Consider the following 19,325-nt stretch of genomic DNA (forward strand, 5'->3'; position numbering starts at 1 on the left):
ATGGTGTGCTGAACTTTCAGGTGGGACAACAGCATGGAAACTGAACTGACACACCCATAGCTATAATTTTAGACCAATTATAATAGGAGTCCTGTGATAATTTGAGGCTCATTGTCCTGAAAAAGCATTCCAGTTGAATAGCTCTTTAAACCATTAATTGGGAGAACAATAGTGAATAAGCCGTCAGCATACAAGAGGATTTCTCTGCTTCCTGGGTTTGTTTTTTCACCTGTTCTTTATCTCCTTAAATACATTGTTGAGGTTTCTAAAAGTATCAGTATTTGTACAAAATTCAGCATAAACATGTTTCGACAGGCTACTGGGTGGTCAATCTCTCACATTTGTAAGATGTGATTTGCCTTTTAGAAACTGAAAAAAACCCACTTTATAAATCTACGGAGAACAGTCCAAGCATCAGGCTCAGGAAGCCCTCAGGCTTTACAAAATATGGTTGTTGCATGTTACGTCATTTCATAGGTGGAATGTAGTCAGGGGGAGTTGTACTGGAATTTAGGAGCTTGAAGCATGTACAGTATTTTGAAATTGTTAGACATGAGATCTCAGTACAAGCTTAAAATAACATTACACAAACTGAGTGACCTCCAGATTCTTCCCACAGTCTAAAGACATGCATGGTAGGTTCATTGGTTGTGGACTTGGGGTCTGTCCAGGGTGTTGACCACCTCTTAATCAGCTGGGTTTGGCTCCAGCCAGCTACAAACATCTTTAAATCTCTTTTTTTTTTAAAAACAAAAATAAAAATCTACAAACCTCTAAAAATGTATGTATATTTAGTACTGTAGATGTTTCTGGAGTTATCAGCGAAAACATCTAGACAGCGTTTCCATTTCTTTTTTGTTAAAAGCTCCTATTGAATAATATTAAAGTTATTATCAATTTACATAGTGTGTTTCTAATGGACTGAATCTGCACCTTAGTAGTGTGATTCCTAAAGCCCAATGCAAAAAGGCAATGATTGAGTCTGAATACACTTCTTCTTTCTGTGCAGGATGGCATCCGAATGTGGTAAATCTCAAGAAGATAAATATAATGTGTAAAGTTGGAATGGCTTCCAGGAGGTGTTCCCACAAGATGATCATGCCCATAAAGTCACCGGTGGTTACCTTGAGGGGTGCTGTCAACTTACGCTAAACAAGGTTTTCCTGTGGGACTGTTTGGCTTCTGACTCAGCAGATACCTGCAAGCAAGCCAGACCGCTTTTGTGGTTTCAGGGTGAGAATTCTGAGGAAGAAATAGCTAACAGCTCATTTGGCATAAATGAAAGTGTCCATTTGTGTTACTGCATTACAATAAGAGGAGCTGAAAATATAAAATAGTTGGATTTAGTTGTCACTTAGTTGCTGCCCCTCTATTAAACCATCCGTCAGTCATTTGTTATAATACATTTACATTACTCCTAGTTTTTGTGAATCTCACATTAGTGACAGACTAGCCTATTGATTTCTTTCAAACACTGGGCTATGGTTCACATAACATGAAGTGATTAAGATAAAGAGAATCGTTTTTAGAAGCCACTTGGTAAATGCTGTCTCTTAACACAGACATGTCTTGTACAACACTGGCTAACATTGTACAATTTGTATTTATTTTTATTTTTTAACTAATAATGCTGGTTGGATAAACATTTGAAGAGAAGAATAAAAACAGTCAGTATGGTACAGTGAGTGGTGTCCTCTCGTGGGTTTTGAAACATTCATCACGTCCATGTCGGTTTCCTTGACCCGGCACAAGTGGACAGAATAAGAACAGTGTCTCACGTCTCCAGTCTAACTGTGGCGGGGTCATCAATAACTGTAAAAAATTAAAACAAACAAAAGAAAAATGCAGAAAAAGGTTTTTAAAAAATGGTGTCAGATCAGTCTTACTCTGTCTTGGTGTCTAATATTTAGTGTTAAACTAAGTGCAAAGCAGGTGAATCAACATGAGAACAGTTTCGTTTTGCCTTTCTTTTCTTTTCTTTTCTTTTAACACACACACATCTTAATTAACATTCTAGTCTGCAAAGACTTGCACATACTTCCCCTTCCTGACAGGTGAAACTATTCATACAACTGTCTGCCAACACCACAACTCCAACTGTGAGATTCTTATCAAGGCATCGCTCGGTATGAGGATGTTGTTTATTTGTTTGCCAGAACATGCAAGAAGCATTACTTGCCTAATCACTGTGACACAGATGTGGCCACGTCAATAAACTAGCCCACAGGTAGACGAAAAAGTATTTGTTTTTCTTGAATCTATGTTAATCAGTCTACCTATCACATTTTACACATCTGGATTTAACATTATCATCCATTGATGAGCAATGTGGCACGACTGGGTGGGTTGTACAAATTGTCAGAAGCAGGTTAATATCCGATTTTAACATATTTTCTTGTGTTATCTCTGCAAAGTAAACTTAAAGCCCTAAATACAAATCCATCAGACGTAGCAAATCACGTTTCTTCGACTGAAGAAGTTCGGATCTGACATTACGTCACATTCTCTGCACATATCATAGAGAGAAAACCATCAGCCGTACAAGGCCTACAAAACATATTCACCATCCTTGAAAGTTTAATTCAATTTAATTTGGCTTTTATTTTTTTGTCTAGAATTTACAAAAAAATAAAAAAAAAATCTTTCATGCCAAAGTGAAAACAGATTTCTATAAAGGTAATGCCAATTAATTAAAAATATAAAAAATGATCGCATTGGTATTCACCCCCTTTAACCCGATTCAGGTCTTTCATGTTGCCATACGTAGAAGGTCTTTCGGGGTCGTTGGCATTATTATATTATATATATATATATTATATATAATATTCGTTGGTATTCATTATAGACTTTAATTCATAATAAAACCAATAATTAAAAAAAACTTACATTTTCTGATAACTTGACACATTTTTGTTTCCAAATGCATACAAATGTCCCTCTTTTTATATTTAAAAAAAAAAAATCTTCAAAAAAAACCAAAAACCCAATACCTGTCACCTAAATCAAATGGCCTGGGGTCCAAAAGACCCCAAAACTCCGAAAGGGGGTTAAAGTGACTCTAATTCAATACAGGTTTTGATGCAAGAATCTGTATAATTATTGAAATAAAAATTATGTGAGTGCACTGAATGTGTCCAAAGTGACTGCAACATAAAAACACCTGTATCTGGAAGGTCCAGTCACTGGGAAAACAGCACCCTTAGCTTTAACTACACCCTGAAGACAAAAGAAAACTTTAAGTAACTCTGTGACAACGTTATTGAAAAGCACAAGTCAGGGGATGGACACAAGAACATTTTTAAGAGAGAGTGCAGTTAGATTTGTCATTAGGAAATAGAAGGAAAATGACACATGTGTAATTCTGCCAAAAACAGGCCATCCTCTAAAACTAAGTGACCATGTAAGACTCTAGTCTAGGCCACCAAGACACCTATGACTCTTCGGAAAGAGTTACAATCATTTGAAATGCATTCACTGCACTCAGATGGTCTCAGCTTCAATAGTTGTGACTTGTAGCACCAATTGTCTGCACTTGTGTTGGATTTGGGTCATTTTAAAAGGGCGAATGCTAATGCAGTCACTTATTTTACAAATTAAATTGACCATGATTCAATGTTGAAAAGCCATAAAAGCGGATAACTTCCAAGGTTGGTGACACCTCTTAAAGGGACTATATCTGTCTTTCTATACCAGCATGGAAAATCACAGCAAAGGCGTATATGTACCTATAGTCCAACCCACAGCCACTCACAGTACAGCTATTCATGCAATGTATAGTTCTGGAACAAAAAAAAAACGGCGATTGTTGGTGGGAATGTACACAGAATGTATTCAAAGTTACACAAGGCTAGCATTGTAAAGGCTGGCCTTAGTCACCTTGTCGGGTTGTTACCTCACATATGTCAACTATCAAACAGTTAAACCGGTTCTCTGAGACATCGTTTGACCAATCTCTGGCCTTTCTCTGTACACAAAACCAAAATCCAACTCCTAAAAAAAATGTGTGGCTTCTGACAACTAGCGTATTATGTGCTGACTTTAACTTGTAACTTTTATTTGCTTGCCATTGTGAGAAGTCAAATTATCAGTCAAAGCTTGATGACAGCCTACATTGTGTGAAAAGACGTCTTTATCCTGCTTTAGCTGTGATGTCACCTGTGAGTCATGTCATCGGTGACCTCAGTGGGTGCATGAAAGAAAAGATTATCACCTATGTCACTGTCTATTAATGCTTTTTCCATGATAATGAACACACCAAACAAGTAAATCCGCCCTAATATGGAACTTATTATTAAAACTGTGCAACAAACCTCCCATAGTAATTCCACTGCTATTACAGTGTGACGAAAAGAATTTGTGTTGAAATGACACGCAGTGCTTTTAAGATCTGAAATACCAAAAGAGACTGTGAGATATTACTAAGAATGAACCACAATCTCTTTTATCTACATATTTTAAACACTGAAGTATTGGCAGGTATTTATACATTGCAAAATATATGTTGTTATCTAAAGTATGTAGGCAGGAATTGACAGTTTCACTCAACACTTTTTGTCATGTGGGTCAAATTCAAACAGGTCCTTTTGTCGCTCTACCTTAAAGTCAGTAGCATGTCTTGTTTAGCATTTCCCCACTCGGAGTAACAATGCTGGAATGTCCAATGAACAAACAGAAGATTATGCCCGTCATGATCAGCTTTAGGAAAGGATTTTCTATTTAATGCAGCCAGAGAAAGTGAATCATGCTGGTGCGTGTGTGGTAGTTAGCCTACCTTTCCTTGTAGTAAGAAGACAGCAAAGTACGGATCTCAATAGATAAATCTGGAACTGCAGGTCCCTCCATGGGAAGGGAGGGTGTTACTGAGGAGGAAAAGAAATGAAAGATGAGTGACTTTCATTAAAAATGATCAAACACTAGATTAAATATGTTAAACATGTGACTGGAAACAGTATTATCTGTATTATCTGACTTAACAATCTAACAGATTGGCTCCGTTCAGACTGCAGGACTTAATGCTCAATTTGGATTTTTTTGTGAAATCCGATTTTTTGCGAGTTCATTCACATGTCCAATTAAATGCGACTTGCATGTGATCTCCTGTGTGAATTTCATACGACTCAAAATGGTCCCGTATGCGCAGAAGAGGACACAACGACGTCACACGCAGTGAGCGTGCTCAGTGTTTACGCGGGGGAGTGGTACTGCCACCGCCACCAGTGGTGGAAACAGAACTGTGACTGCTTTGCTAAACTAGCATCAATAGCCAAGTATTGCCTGGGTGTTCCAGCCACTTCCAACCCGTCAGAGCACTCCCCCAGGGTGGAAGTGTCCCCCGACCACTCCGAATATTCGGATAATCATTATTAATTGGGCCTGAATATCCAGAGACCAGAAAGTGCTGTTCGGACCAGTCCTACTAGTTATTAGCTATAACTATGAACAATAATTAACAACAAATGACCCTTCAAGCATCAAGCCCTCGTTGTATCTCGACCTCCATCTTGACAATCCAACAGTCTTGATGACTAATGAATGTTTTGCTGTTCAAACAATACACCAGCATTGTAGATGCTAACAGAAGTTTTGTCCCTTGGTTTGCTCCCTTGGAGTGCAGCCATAGAAGTTTTGATCGGCATGACTGAGGTTTTTGTCAGCAGGTGTTGGAGATAATGTGTCTATTCACGTTGACATTGTCTGTCTTTTTGTCTCAGGTCATTGTTGGGCACCTTTATTTATTTTTAAGATCCTGCTACTTACTCAAACTGGTTTGTCTACTTTCAGGCTAGGCGTCACTCCAACTTTCTGCAGATAAAGACGGGACATTTTCAAATGATAGGGTATTGTCATAATTCCTGGCATGAACGGGCAAATGTGTTCAGTAGGTTCTGACAGTTCTCATAAATTATTGGGTAGGTAAGTTTGTGAGCTTCAACAGCAAATCATGTTCCATTTCTGTATGGTGCACAGATTCAGATTTATTTATTTATTTTATCTTCACTTTCTGAGTCTGTCGATGTGTTCGTGTGTGTCTCGTCATGGCAAAATGTTGCCGTGGAGACATTTGGCAGAAACTTGGCATGTCTGTCCGTCTGTCTGTCTGCCTGTGGACAGATGTTGTCAACACAACAGGGCGAGATGCACTCTTGTAACTTTACAGGTATTTTGGCTGGAATCAAAATCAAGTTTGAAGATGGGTGTGGTCCAACCAGTGACTACTCCTGCAAAAATGTAGCAGTGACCACTGAAGATTCATGGGTTGAAATGTAAACAAGCTGAACGGCATCACGGTTGGTGTGGGCCCATCCCAAGCTGGTCTTTAGTTGCTGTTTTTGTGCAAATCCCTCATAAGTCAGGAGCAATTAATATCAAATCTGCATTAAATGGCAATAGTCACTATTTTTTATAAACAATGGATTGTATGACTACTTGTGAAAGGAGTTACTCATAGTTACGAACTCACAGAGAATTGTCACCTGTCTCTGAAATTCACCTCATCAATACTGAGTTTTTTGGAATTTTCCACATCATTGTTTTGCAGCTTTTCACTTACCCAACTTTGCATCAAGCTGGTGACTAATTGATGAATGTAGTGAAGCATTTAGCAACGAGAAAGTGAGATATTTCCTTCAGGAATTAGTTGAGTCAAACAGAGGTAAAATAGGATGGATTTTGAACTTAACTATATTTACAGGAAGGAGAAATGCAACTCAAAATGAATTTTGATGCAGTATAGTACCTGCTGTATGTATAATACGGCGCCTGCTAGCTGATAAGTTCACTGCATCAGCTTAAAAAGTCTAATTATATCACGTTGCGACTGCTTGTGTCTGCGCCTATGTGGTCCAAAATCTATAAAAACAGCCTTAATGAGTCAATTTGCAGTTTAGGTGCAATTTAATTTTAAAAGTCTTCCTTTATAAACTACATACTATATATGAAGGAAACATTATTTTTGCCAAAAATAAATAAATTTATAATGTGACGTGGAGCAACTTTAGTCGGCGACTCGACATAAACCGACAACAAACCTTCTTTTACGGTTTCAGTTGTCAGATATCAGGAATGCAGCCGTGACGGAGGCGTTGCTCTGCCTCTGGTACGCTACCTATTTCATGGTATAGAGATCCCTGCTTCACTGAGATGGATTTCCTGCAGCTCGGCGTTTCGATCTTCATCAGGTTATCACAACACTGTTTCCACTGACCTGCAACGACAAGTATTAGCAGGGATTTATAGAGCAGATTAAAGGCAAAAACTTAGCCAGCCACCAATAAACTCAATAAATAACAGCAAGTAGGCTGTGAAAGCTTTTCTCACGATACCTGGCAAGCTGGCAGCATCTCAATACTAATGCCAGCCTGAGAATCTGTGTTAATACCTTGGCCTACAGGATGTCATACCTGTTGTACCGCATATCAGCACGTAGTTACCTTTGTACGGCAAGCATTCGTTCTGATAACTGATAAAAGTTAAAACAAATATTTGTGCAACATATTTGTGCTGCTGGTGTTTCTGTGGCCTTAAGAAAAACATCAATCAAATAACCGTCTTTTAAAAACTGAGGAGTAAAGGCACCAGAAAATAGCACCTGCATAGTTTCGCTTGTCGCTGGGCATTTGAGAAAGGCCTCTATATCAATAGCATTACAGTATGTTAAATGTGTCATTGCACTTTTGTTTTCTAGACAGATGGCCTGAGGGATCTACACGTAATATCTTGCCAAAATAAAGTGATAGGTGAGAAGACAGCAAAACTTTAAACAAAAGACTGCAGACAAACAAACACACCCATGTTCCCGCCAAGGAGTGGCGCATTGCTGCATTCAGTTATTGTTAATATGGATGTGATGACAGGTTCAAAGATTCTTTTAAAGCCTGCTCTGTGTGTATGCATCCCACAAGCTAATGCAATAAGATTTTGGAAACACATTTCTCTCTGACTGTTTTCTAGCATTAAAGGTTTTATTGTGTGCACATGTTGTAGTTTCCTAAACTGATGCATCATTTCACTGAAATAAAACAAGATTTCCTCATAACGTGTCACATGGGAACTACAAACCTGTCCTGCCTGCTGAAATACAGCCAAAGCAGCTTTGCTCGTCGGTACAGATCACACTGCAGGTATTGTTACAGTCAGCATAGCATTTTCTTGTAATCAGGCCTTACTCATGTTATAGACGTGCTGCCGCAGGGCCTCCTCCCAGCGCTGTGTGTCTTCAGGTGTGTGCGTGGTGAGTGTGTAGGTTACATCATCTCCGTGACGCTGCATACTGATGTCTATACTCTGGCACTGGACGGCATCGCTCTCAGACACACAGACAAGAGTATCCTGACAGAAACACACGTCTCATTATCGAGGTAATGAGATTGGATTAGCTGCATGAATACACATGGCAAAGTAACAAAGGGATTATTTTTCTTGACGCAGCCACGTATTTAAGATATTACAGGTAGCCATAATTTCACAGTTGGCCGACACTGTAAAAAAAATAATTAAAATAATTTTTCCTTTAAATTTAATAGATTTTTCCACATTGTTGAAATTAATTTTTTTTAAAAAGAAAGAAAAAAAAATCCAGAAAACTACTGAAACTATTTACACATGTACGGTAAAATCAAATTAAATAATATTGAATTCAGATTTTTGACAAAAAAATCAATAAAAGCATAATAACTGTAATTTCAAAAATATTTAATTTCATTAATTAGGGATCATTACCTACAGAAGTTTTCACAACCAAAATCGCTGTGAATTATGTGTTCTCATTAGTTAATTATATTTAGAAAGTCCAATTTTAAATAATTTTATTTTTAATCATAATCATCATCATCATCATCATTATAATCACAATCATATTCTATCATAGGTCATTTCATTATTTTTACATGTGTACATATTCAACATTAAACATTAAAAATCCCAACTTTTGAATGCACTTGATCTAATACTAAAATTAAGGCTAGAGAATGTATTTCATTGTGAAAAATTACTGAAATATGAGATGTTTATTTTATGTTATTTTACAGTATTTTCTGGCACACTAGCTGCAAAAACATCAGTGTTTTCAGTTTAGTTTCATTTTTTATTTTTTTTTACTTTCTTTACACAGTGCATTATATGTATTAATAGTTTACTTTTAATTGACAAAGTTGACAGCTCAGCGCCATTTGGTTGAATTTTAGTGTAAATTTGCTGTAGACAAAAACGATATTTTTCATCTACAGTTGAAACCAGAAGTTTACATACGCTGTATAAAAAGACACATAACCTTTCTTTTCTGAACTATCGGATATTAAATGCGACTAAACTTTTCCTGTTTTAGGGCAGTTAGGATTACTAAAATGATTTCTATTTGCTAAACACCAGAATATTGAGAGAGAGAATGTTTTATTGCTTTCTTCAGAGTCAGAAGTCTATATCCATTTCCTTAATATCTGGTAGCATTTCCTTTAAACTGTTTGACTTGGGTTAAATTTTTTGGGTTTCCTTTCACAAGCTTCTCACAATAGTTTGATGAATTCTGGTTCATTCCTCCTGACAGAACTGGTGGAACTGAGTCAGGGCTTTGTGGTGGCCACTCCAAAACATTGACTTTATTGTCCTGGAGCCTCTTTGTAACTAATCTGGCGGTATGCTCAGAGTCATTGTCCATTTGAAGACCCATTTGTGCCCAAGCTTTAACTTCCTGGCTGATGTCTTGAGATGTTGCTTCAATATTTTCACATAATGTTCTTTCCTCATGATGTCATCTATTGTGTGAAGTGCACCAGTCCCTCCTGGAGCAAAACACCCCCACAACATGATGCTGTCACCCCCGTACTTCACAGTTGGGATGGTGTTCTCAGGCTTGCAATCTTCCTCCCCTTTTTTTTTTTTTTACAATGATCATTGTGGACAAACAGTTCAGTTTTAGTTTCATCAGACCACAGGACATGTCTCCAGAAATGAAGGTCTTTGTCCCTGTGTGCATTTGGAGTAATATCTTCTTCCTCTCTGAGTAGCCTTTCAGCCCATGTTGGTACAGGACTGGTTTCACTGTGGATAATGACACTCTCTGACCAGCTTCAACAGCGTCTTCACAAGGTCTTTAGCTTTTGTTCTGGGGTTGATATGCACATTTCTCACCAAACACTTCATCTCTGGGACACAGAACTCGTCTCCTTCCTGAGCACTATGATGGCTGTACATTCCCATGGTGTTTATACTTGCATATAATTGTTTGAACAGATGAATGCGGAACCTTCAGGCATCTGGAAATTGTACCCAAGGATGAACCAGACTTGTGGAGCTCCACAATTCTCTTCCTGATACCTTGGCTGATTTCTTAAGATTTTCCACGCTGTCACAAAAGGAAGCAGTGTGTTTGAGGTGTGCCATAAAATACATCCGCAGGTGTGCCTCCGATGAACTCAAATGTTGTCAATTAACCTATCAAAAGCCATGACATCATCATGTGGGCCTTCCTAAATAGTTTGAAGGCATAGCAATCTTAATATATGTAAACTTCTGACTTTGAAGACTAATAAAAAATTCTCTTAAAAATTCTTTCTCTCATTTTTCTGGCATTTAGCCAATAGATGTCATGCAGACCTCTGTCCACCTTAGAGCCTCCTGACTCTGTGCATCACGCTGCAGTGCGCTTCAGCTCAAGCAGTACGATCCTCATCATCATATCATATTACTGTATGAAAACGTGTGGTAGTCTTCCTTGACAAATACAAAGAATTTTCATTGCACGTGACTTATGAATAAAACTCAGAGGCAAAAACTCGACTCTCACGACAGCTGCTCTGCGGTCTCACACGTGATCACAACCTCAAGTCATGTTATAGAGTTAATTGTACCACATGTTCAGACTGAACGTGAAAGAACTGGTTTTAAGCTGTTCGCTTCCTGCAAACAAAAAAAACCCTTGGAACTAACATCTCTTGCTTCAAAATTTCCAAAGCTATACTCAATTATTTGGAGCTTCTTTCCTTACAGTGATAAGGAATATGGAATGATTCTGTCCATGCTTCGACTATAGATATGTAATCTTGTGCACCAACTTCTTTGGCAATCATGATTTCAATAAGACTACCAGTTTAAATAGACAAAATCATCTTGAAATGTGGATGTTGTGAGATGTTTAAGGGATTATAAAGAAGAAAAGAACAGTTTTGTTGCACAAATCTGTGTTCAGGATAAGTCTGTGCTGTTTTCTCGCAAATACTAGATTTTATTTTTATTTTTTTACCTCTTTGAGCCTGAAGAAATAATTCAACCCGAGCAGTTTAAAGGGTAAATTACTGTTGTGTGGACCTTCTAATGGCTCATAAACACTAGACACAGGTGACAACCAGGTCGAAGGAGAAAAGCTCTGACAATGTTTGGTATTTCATAAGCTCGCCCCAAAGTTTGACTAAAATTTGATTAAAAAGTAGTTAATAGTAGAATATTTCCCAATGAAATGTTGTGGAGCAGAACTAAAAACTGGCAACAACACAAGAAAGGAAACGCTATCCAAAGCTGGATTTGACCATTTCTATATCAGTAATATGAGCTTACTATTTAACCACTGTTTAATTTGGAATTAAATTACTTTTTAAAATTATATATAATGTAGCATTCATGGTGATGACGGCGCGCATAGACGTCCCCTTCAGGAGACAACGAAAGTGAATGTTTTGAGTGTCTTGTCTATCCCCAGACGTTCATTCCGTAAAACTTGCAGCCGGGAGACATTGTTGGGCGTCAGGACAGTGAACAGCGCTGGAATTACAGCAATCGGTTGTGATGTGGACATACTACACCAACACGGAGTCTGACTGGAGACTACGCCAGCAGTTACCCGAGAGAGAAGGAAGTGCAAACACTACAAACATAAACAAAGGAGGAGGAAGCGAGTTGGGATACATGCTAGGGTAAAATCTAACCCCTCCAGACCAGCAGGACCGTCCTCCTACTCTCCAATGTCCACTCCCTCCACAGCAAGCTGGACGAGTTACGTTTGCTGAGAGAAATCCGCAGAGTGGAGGGACTGCTGTGTGTTTGCTTTAACAGAAACATGGCTCCATGACAACATCCCAGATGGACATACAGCTGGAGGAGACGACATTATTCTGGCTGGACAGACAGACAGCTAGCTCTGGGCAGCATCTGCAGCTTCACCATCGTCACACCATCGTGTGTCTTTGTGTCCCTGAAGACCTACCAGGACCTGAAGAGGTTCACCATGTCAACGAATGGCGGCCCTTTCAGGAGGCATCAGTAAACATTTAAGTGTCTTATTCCAGACGTGCAGTCCACAAAACTTGCTGGTTGAGTAATCCTGAAGAAACCATCTCTCATCTTGCCTGTACTACTGTGTATGTACAGCAAAATGACAATAAACCTGATTTGATTTGATTTTATATGCGACAGAAAGGAATCATGTTTAAACCGCATCAAAAATTCCAATCTTCGCATCTTCACAACAGATTTCCTCTCCATTAATTCATCGCTGCACTCTGGTGGCCTCGGCTTGTTATTGTCATCAGCCTGGACAAATTACTAAATGAAACCGATTCCTTGTTCATCACGTTTCGACTGGTTAGAACCAACCTTTTTGATGGGGATCACAAGCAACGGCTCCTCCTCAGAGTCCAGGTCTTCTTCACTCTGATAACAGAGAAGAGTTTGCCTCCTGAGGACGCCATAGACATTCTCCCAATAATTAAAGTCCTCTTCAAGCTGAGGGAGAGCAGGGCGTAAAGCAGTAGTGTAAATGAGAATGATAATTAAAAAAGAAAAAAAAAAGAAAGGTTGGATGTTGTATGAAAATCTAATCACCTTGATCCTGATTTGTCCACTGATCACTGTTTCAGTCATACACTGAGGCTGAGCAGCTAAGCGGCAGCACATGTTTCCGTACAGAGGCAACCAGAACGGACTGTCCTCTGGAAAACAAAAATTATAATCTGTAGAAGAAGACGGAAAAAAAAAAAAAACAGGAGAAGAGGAGAAGATGGCAATCACCTGTTGCTGAAAGTGACAAATCATGTGTCTTGAAACCTTCCTGGACGTGTTCAATTCTCAGCGTTGTGTGAGCCAGCAGGTTATACTTGGCCCCCCTTCAGACAGAAACACCACTCACAGTTTATCTAAAGGACAACATCAAATGTGTTTGATGGAGCATTGTCTTACAGTGCAGATAGGTCGGGTGATAAAGGCGGTGACATGCTTCCAGGTCTTCCACCTCCTCCAGTGGAAACGGATCCACAAAAAGCTGCAGACTCAAAGGCAGCACGGATCTTTTTCCCAGAGGAGCGTCCCAGAGAGCCTCCAAGGAGGCTCACTTTCCTGGATCCCAGAGGTGCCGGGGAGAAATCCTCCACCACACAGCTGCTGTAGAGCTCGACACGAAGCTGGAACCCTGGAGCCACGTTGCTGCTGCTCACACACACACATAGAAATGAACTCGTAAAATGGTTTTAAAGTAAGATAAGATAAGCCTTTCTTAATCCCACGGTGGGGAAAACTTGCATTGTTGCAGTAGTCCATGTTGGGACGTCAGTAGAAACAAGACATTTCTCTCTTCAAATAGAAGTGAACAAGAGTAGAGATGACTCACAATATGATCGTGTCTTCAAAGCAGATGTCAGTTAAAGTCCTGTCGACCATCACCAGGTCGGTGTCGTGGATCTCTGTCCCACACTGGAGGAGGCAGAACACAGCACAGCGATGGAGCTCTGCAAGTTAGCAGACAAGAGTACACTGTTTGAAAAAAGAAATTAAAATCTGCAATCTTACATTTTGTATTTTTAGCTCGTTTTTATTGTATAGATTATTTTTATTTTAAAAAAAAATTTTTTTGGTATTTTTAAATAAAGTGTTAGTGTCAATTTTTTAAAATGGACAATGGACATAAAAAAGATCTGTGAAATGTACAAAATTTAAAAATATTTATATTATGCTTAATATCACCTGAAATCAACAATTTATTGTTAAAAATATAATGAAAAAAAAATTGGTGTAGAACCATAGTTGTACACTTAAAAAAAAATCCATACATTTATAGGTGGACATACTTTTACATTATTTATTTATTTATTTATTTATTTTTACATAAATAATATTAACAATACTACTCATAAAATTGAAAATAATAACACCTAACAATGGCTCTTTTCTGCACTACTTAGCCTGGTTATTTTTACATTATTTAACATCAACATTTATGCTTAATAAAAAGCCCTTTATTAAACATTAAAAAGCCCAAAAATATACAATATGTAAAATTCATGCTACAACTGTGTTTGAATTATGGAAAAGGTCTTTTTTTGTTTTTGTATTTTTTTACAGTAGTAATATTTCAGGCTGCTGAAATGTTATATATTACTCAGTTTTTTCTTTTGTTTACTCATTCAAGGTAATCATGTATGGACAGTAAGTGTTTTTAACTGCATATATTCTTCATAAGAGGGCTGCTTTATACAAAAGAAGAATATGTCAGAGCTTTCACTTTTGAATCTAAATGATTTTCTCCTTTGATCCATAAGTTCAATGGATCTCTTCATCACACCAGTCTGACTTACCTCCTTTGTTTTTGAAGTACTCGGAGTCTTTCCACATGAGAGGGATGCGCAGGTCTACAGAATGCAAACTATAACGTTAGGAATATAAAATATATACTATATAAAAGCTAGGTTCAAGTAGTTTTTATAAATCTGAGGCAAAGCGGTCACCTGAAAGTGCTACTTTTCCTGTACATGGCTCTACATCTTCAGATGGTCTGCAGTGAAGGACACAGACCGTTTATCCACCGTCGATACACAACGAGACGGACAAAATCACAGCAACACCAGTGCCAACAAAGCAACTCTAGCAACTTTAGGTTAAAAAAGAATAATTAAAGTTGAACCAACACATTTTATATTGTACATCATTAAAACAAACTCACCATTACATAAATATAAGGGGTTATACACAATTAAATAAGGTAAACAAACACATTTTTATGTGAATTTAAATCGTTATCTGACCTCTAGTGGCTCACAGGGTGAATGACAATGTCTGCAAACACGTGACTTGCCTCTACTTTATAACACACCTGTGCAATATCACTTTTCTACATCCCTTTGCTGATATATAATCTGCAGATGTACAGTATAGTCTTGCTCTCCATCTGACCTGCATCCCACTCTCTGCAGGATTTGCGCTTTCCTCCTCTTCTGCAGTTGGCTCAGCAGGGCCAGGATGCGAGCATTGCAGGTGAGCAGACTCTTGGAGGCCTCCAGGGCCTGCTCTCTCTGGGAACAAGCTCCCAGCAGCTTACTGGCCCCCTCACGCATCCGCACCTCCCTCTCAATCTGCTGCAGCAACTCCACATCCTGGAAGAGATTCATGCAAAAAAAATAAATAAAAAAACAAATTACATGACTTTAAATGAAAGTTTGAGATGCTGAGACTGATAGGAATAGGCTTTGTTTTGGAGATCAAAGGGCTGGACAGTGAGAGCCTGAATACACTGTCTTCATAGCCATGGCTGATGGAGTGGATAACTTTACTCTACTTAGACATTTTATCAGCCATCTGTGACGGCCCCCCACCTGTGGAACAGCCTGCCGAAGGGCCTCAGGACTGCAGAGACTGTTGATATTTTAAAAAGAAGGTTAAAGACACACCTTTTTAATCAGGCTTTTAATTGACCTTTTAAATTCTTTTTACATTCTTGTCATTTATTTATGTATTTTTATGTTTTTATCTCATGTATTTTACTCTTTTAATTTTCATCTTGTCTTACATAGGGCCTTTTATCTTTAAAGTTTTTAGTTTTTAACTCCAGTGTTTCCTTAGGGGGGGTCCTCCACACTGGGGGCAGTGTCCAGTCTGCTGCAGTCTGGGGGTCCCCCTGTCTGCCGGGTTGTTGGGGGGTGCCGGTGCCCCCAGTGGTCATGGTCTGTGACTCCTCCCGGTGTGGACGGCCCCATTGGTAGCGTTTCCCACAGTCCCTCAGTGCCGTGCCATGCTTCCTTTAATGTAGTGGTGAGTGTGTGTGCGTGCATGTGTGTGTGTGCGTGTGACTGCATTGACTGCATATGTGTATGTGTATGCATGGAGGGTGGCAGGGACGGGTTTTCTTTTACAATATTTTTAAATGTCATGTTTTTAAATGCTGTAATATTTTTTAATACTGTAAAGCACTTTGTGTTGCTGTAGTGCATGAAAAGTGCTATACAAATAAAACTTGATTTGATGGATGTCTATGCATTGTCAAGCTCTTTTGCACATTTCTGGACATTGTGCACTATTATCAGCCTTGTAACTTTCAAACACTGAACTGCTTCTTCCAGCAGGAACACGTTACATAAGAGCCCAGCGTTAAATTAGTGCATCGCTTTAATCCCTGGATATCATCCAGGTGTCAGATCTCCAGGAGTAAACTGATTGCAGATGAGCTGGTCAGATCACAAACTAAAGACAAAGTTCATATTGCAGGAATTCATCAATGCACAATACATAATGTTACCGTTGTCTTCTGTCTGAAACTATAGGTTTTGTTTTCACTGCTGGTAAGGAATATGATGCTGGAGCTCACATGCAGGAGATGGAAGATTTTATTTATAATGCACTTAGAAGCATGTTTCCTGATGAGCTTGTTATTGGAGAATCTGGTTGAGAGTGCTGTTTGTTTATCATTTCATTGGGGGGACAGTATATATTATGTATTATTGTGATGATTGAGAGCTTCTTTTTTTTATACTGTGAGTCATTACTGTAAAAAATAGTCACATGTAAGTGTTTGTTACTGAACAGCCCCTAAAATACAACGTGACCATCAAACTGAGGCTTCATACTATCAACACATTCAATTCCAGTTATTTACTTTAACATAATGACCAAATTTTGACATTGTTATTATTATTATGTCACGTTCCCTAGACTTGCTTCACAATGGACTCTTAATCTCACTGTTTTGAGGTCCACTGTGCATTACCACACATATCAGGTGAGGTGCAGCTTTAGGGATCAGAACACTGTTGCATAATTCAGTCATGTTTTCTGAGGTTAAGCCTTGTTGGTATGTTTGATTTCATTGTGAGGAAATCTGACAAAATTACATAACTCCTAATTAACACAACTGATTTAGAGGATTTTTAATTGGTTTTGTATTTTTCTTAGATTCCTCAGGCTACACTGGGAACTGATGCAGATTCATAACAGCTTGTTATTAAGTATGCTCTATTTTTTTTTTTTTTTTACTACAGACATTTTTTTCCACAGAAACACAGAATATGCATTCACATAATGCATTAACCAGCTGAGAGTCTTGATAAGGATATATTTTATCTCAAATATAGCGACAGTTATTCTTTGAATACTCCAAAAGGGTACACTTCAGACCTACATTTCATTAAAACCAAACAGCACACGATCATACATTTCTGTGTTAAACCACATTATTTACATTCACCGGAAATGCAATCAATACAAAACCCCATCCTTCCACTAACCTGGCTGTCATCATTCATGTTCCTTCTGTGCCGTAGCTCAGACGTCCGCTCCGCTCTCAGTGCAGTCAGGCAGCACACTGAGTGAACGGACTAATCTCACAGCTGACTGGAACAGCGTTAAGAGGGAACCTGCAGACAGAGCAGTTAGTTACTCAACAGAGAGATCAAAACAGTCCTAAGCCTTCCTACAAGAGGTTGCAGCATGAGGGATTAGAGTCTCAAACATTATCGCTTTTTATTCCAATGGCTCTATCACACGCACCAATGAATGCCTGTATAACATTCCCACAGATATAATACGGCTTCTCCTGCATTTCAGCATCTGAAAATAATACATATATATATATATATACACCTGAGCAGGCATTCATCCTAACCATGCAGTTATGGTCACCATTCTGTTTTGTCTAAAGCTACTGGCTGGTTCTAACAAACTAAATGTTCTTCCAACTCTAGAAGAAGATGCAGGACTGAGTCTCTAGAACTCTCCCTCTATCTAGAACTCGGTATCAAAAAGGGAAATACACACATTGCTTTATAATTATTAGGTAAGGGTATGAGGGAGCCATTATAAACATGCTGTACATTTCAATGCAAACCAGTGTAGCTACCCTGCAACAAATGGGATTTACTATCATTAGTCAGCTGAAATACGAATGTTTATTTGTGTTACATGGACAGGAGTATACCATTAGAAACATGCTTTTGGACTGTGTGGGAGGAAGCCGGAGAACCCGGAGAGAACCCACGCTGCACGGGGAGAACATGGAGACTCCACGAGGAAAGATTCTGGTGCCCTCACCGGGGACGCGAACCGGCCACCTTCTTGCTGTGAGGCAACAGTGCTACCAACTGCGCCACCCTGCAGCACCAATTGTTTAACGTGAGCAATTTAAATTCAAATTATGTGATTCAGTTTTTTTTTTAAAAAGAAAAATTTTCACTCCAATTATTTAAGTCAAGCAACTGAAACTCAAGCTATAAGATTCAAATTCAGTTTCTATGTATTTCTGCCCATAATTTTGTGACTAATTCAAAGAGGTGACTATTAATTTCTGGGGTAATGATTTGTGGTACTATGAATAATTGAACTGCATTATTGCACCGTGTGTTATTGTAAATGGATGTAAATTCAATGTTAATGTAATACTCTCCTGAAGCAAGCTGACCTATGTGGTCTGCCTTCGGAACAAATCCATCAGGAAGCAGCCGTTCAGGTACGAGACTGCAGTTTGTAGACACAACAGGCTCGGTGACATTTAAAGGACACGCAAAGATGAATGTGCTCTCAGCAGTTATTAAACCTTTACGGCAGATTCTGTAATTACTGTAAATGTTGCACTGACAGATGAATAACCTCTCCATTATCTCTGTTTGTGTGTTCTCAGCTGGGTGTTTGTGCATCCCAACTGGTGACGAGCAATTCTTGCAAAATCACAGCTGCCCAGCGAAACTCTGTGGCTTACTGACGATGCTACGCAGCTCGAGTGTCTTCTGCATAGACTGTAAGTAAAGGTGGAAAAACCTGTCAAATATTGGCTTCCTGAACAGTGGTTTTGATGTTCAGGACATCAACAAATTTTCACCATTGAAACAGATTTAAAGTTTTAAAGACACATTCAAATATAAGTAGTGGATTCCTGTGACGATCGTGATAAACTTAAACTATTCTGATGTGTGATAACAACTACATTAAAATACTGTAAGATTATGAGAAACAAAATAAAAAAATCAAGTAGCCGTTCCTTTGCCAGTCTACAACACCTCAGAGGTTGTGATGCAAACCATCACTCATTCTCTGTGGGAGGCAAAAACCCTCATGATAAAAATAATAACACAACCCAGATCCCA

General features: G+C 38.7%; 1 protein-coding gene across 1 annotated transcript; it reads right to left on the bottom strand.

Moving 5' to 3' along the window:
* Positions 1-1,097: 1,097 nt before the first annotated feature.
* On the bottom strand, positions 1,098-17,492 carry LOC103353271 (rhotekin-like). Its single transcript, XM_008276155.1, has 13 exons — positions 17,475-17,492; positions 15,151-15,350; positions 14,706-14,752; positions 14,556-14,609; positions 13,592-13,709; positions 13,165-13,410; positions 12,997-13,091; positions 12,811-12,917; positions 12,583-12,711; positions 8,166-8,328; positions 7,106-7,204; positions 4,772-4,859; positions 1,098-1,812 (listed from the first exon to the last, which is right to left on the bottom strand). The coding sequence occupies exons 1-13, from the start codon at positions 17,490-17,492 to the stop codon at positions 1,806-1,808; spliced, it is 1,371 nt and encodes a 456-aa protein (XP_008274377.1). The 3' UTR covers positions 1,098-1,805.
* Positions 17,493-19,325: the final 1,833 nt, after the last annotated feature.

The sequence above is a fragment of the Stegastes partitus genome, unplaced genomic scaffold (genome assembly GCF_000690725.1).
Source record: "Stegastes partitus isolate 25-593 unplaced genomic scaffold, Stegastes_partitus-1.0.2 Scaffold66, whole genome shotgun sequence".
Classification (NCBI taxonomy): Eukaryota; Metazoa; Chordata; class Actinopteri; family Pomacentridae; genus Stegastes; species Stegastes partitus.

Bases quoted from the DNA above. Each gene is read 5' to 3' on its own strand.
- LOC103353271 (XM_008276155.1), bottom strand. The intron at 13,710-14,555 runs GTAAGTCAGACT...GCTAACTTGCAG, and splicing joins GTACTTCAAAAACAAAGGAG to AGCTCCATCGCTGTGCTGTG. The intron at 13,092-13,164 runs GTAAGACAATGC...TTCTGTCTGAAG, and splicing joins TCACCCGACCTATCTGCACT to GGGGGCCAAGTATAACCTGC.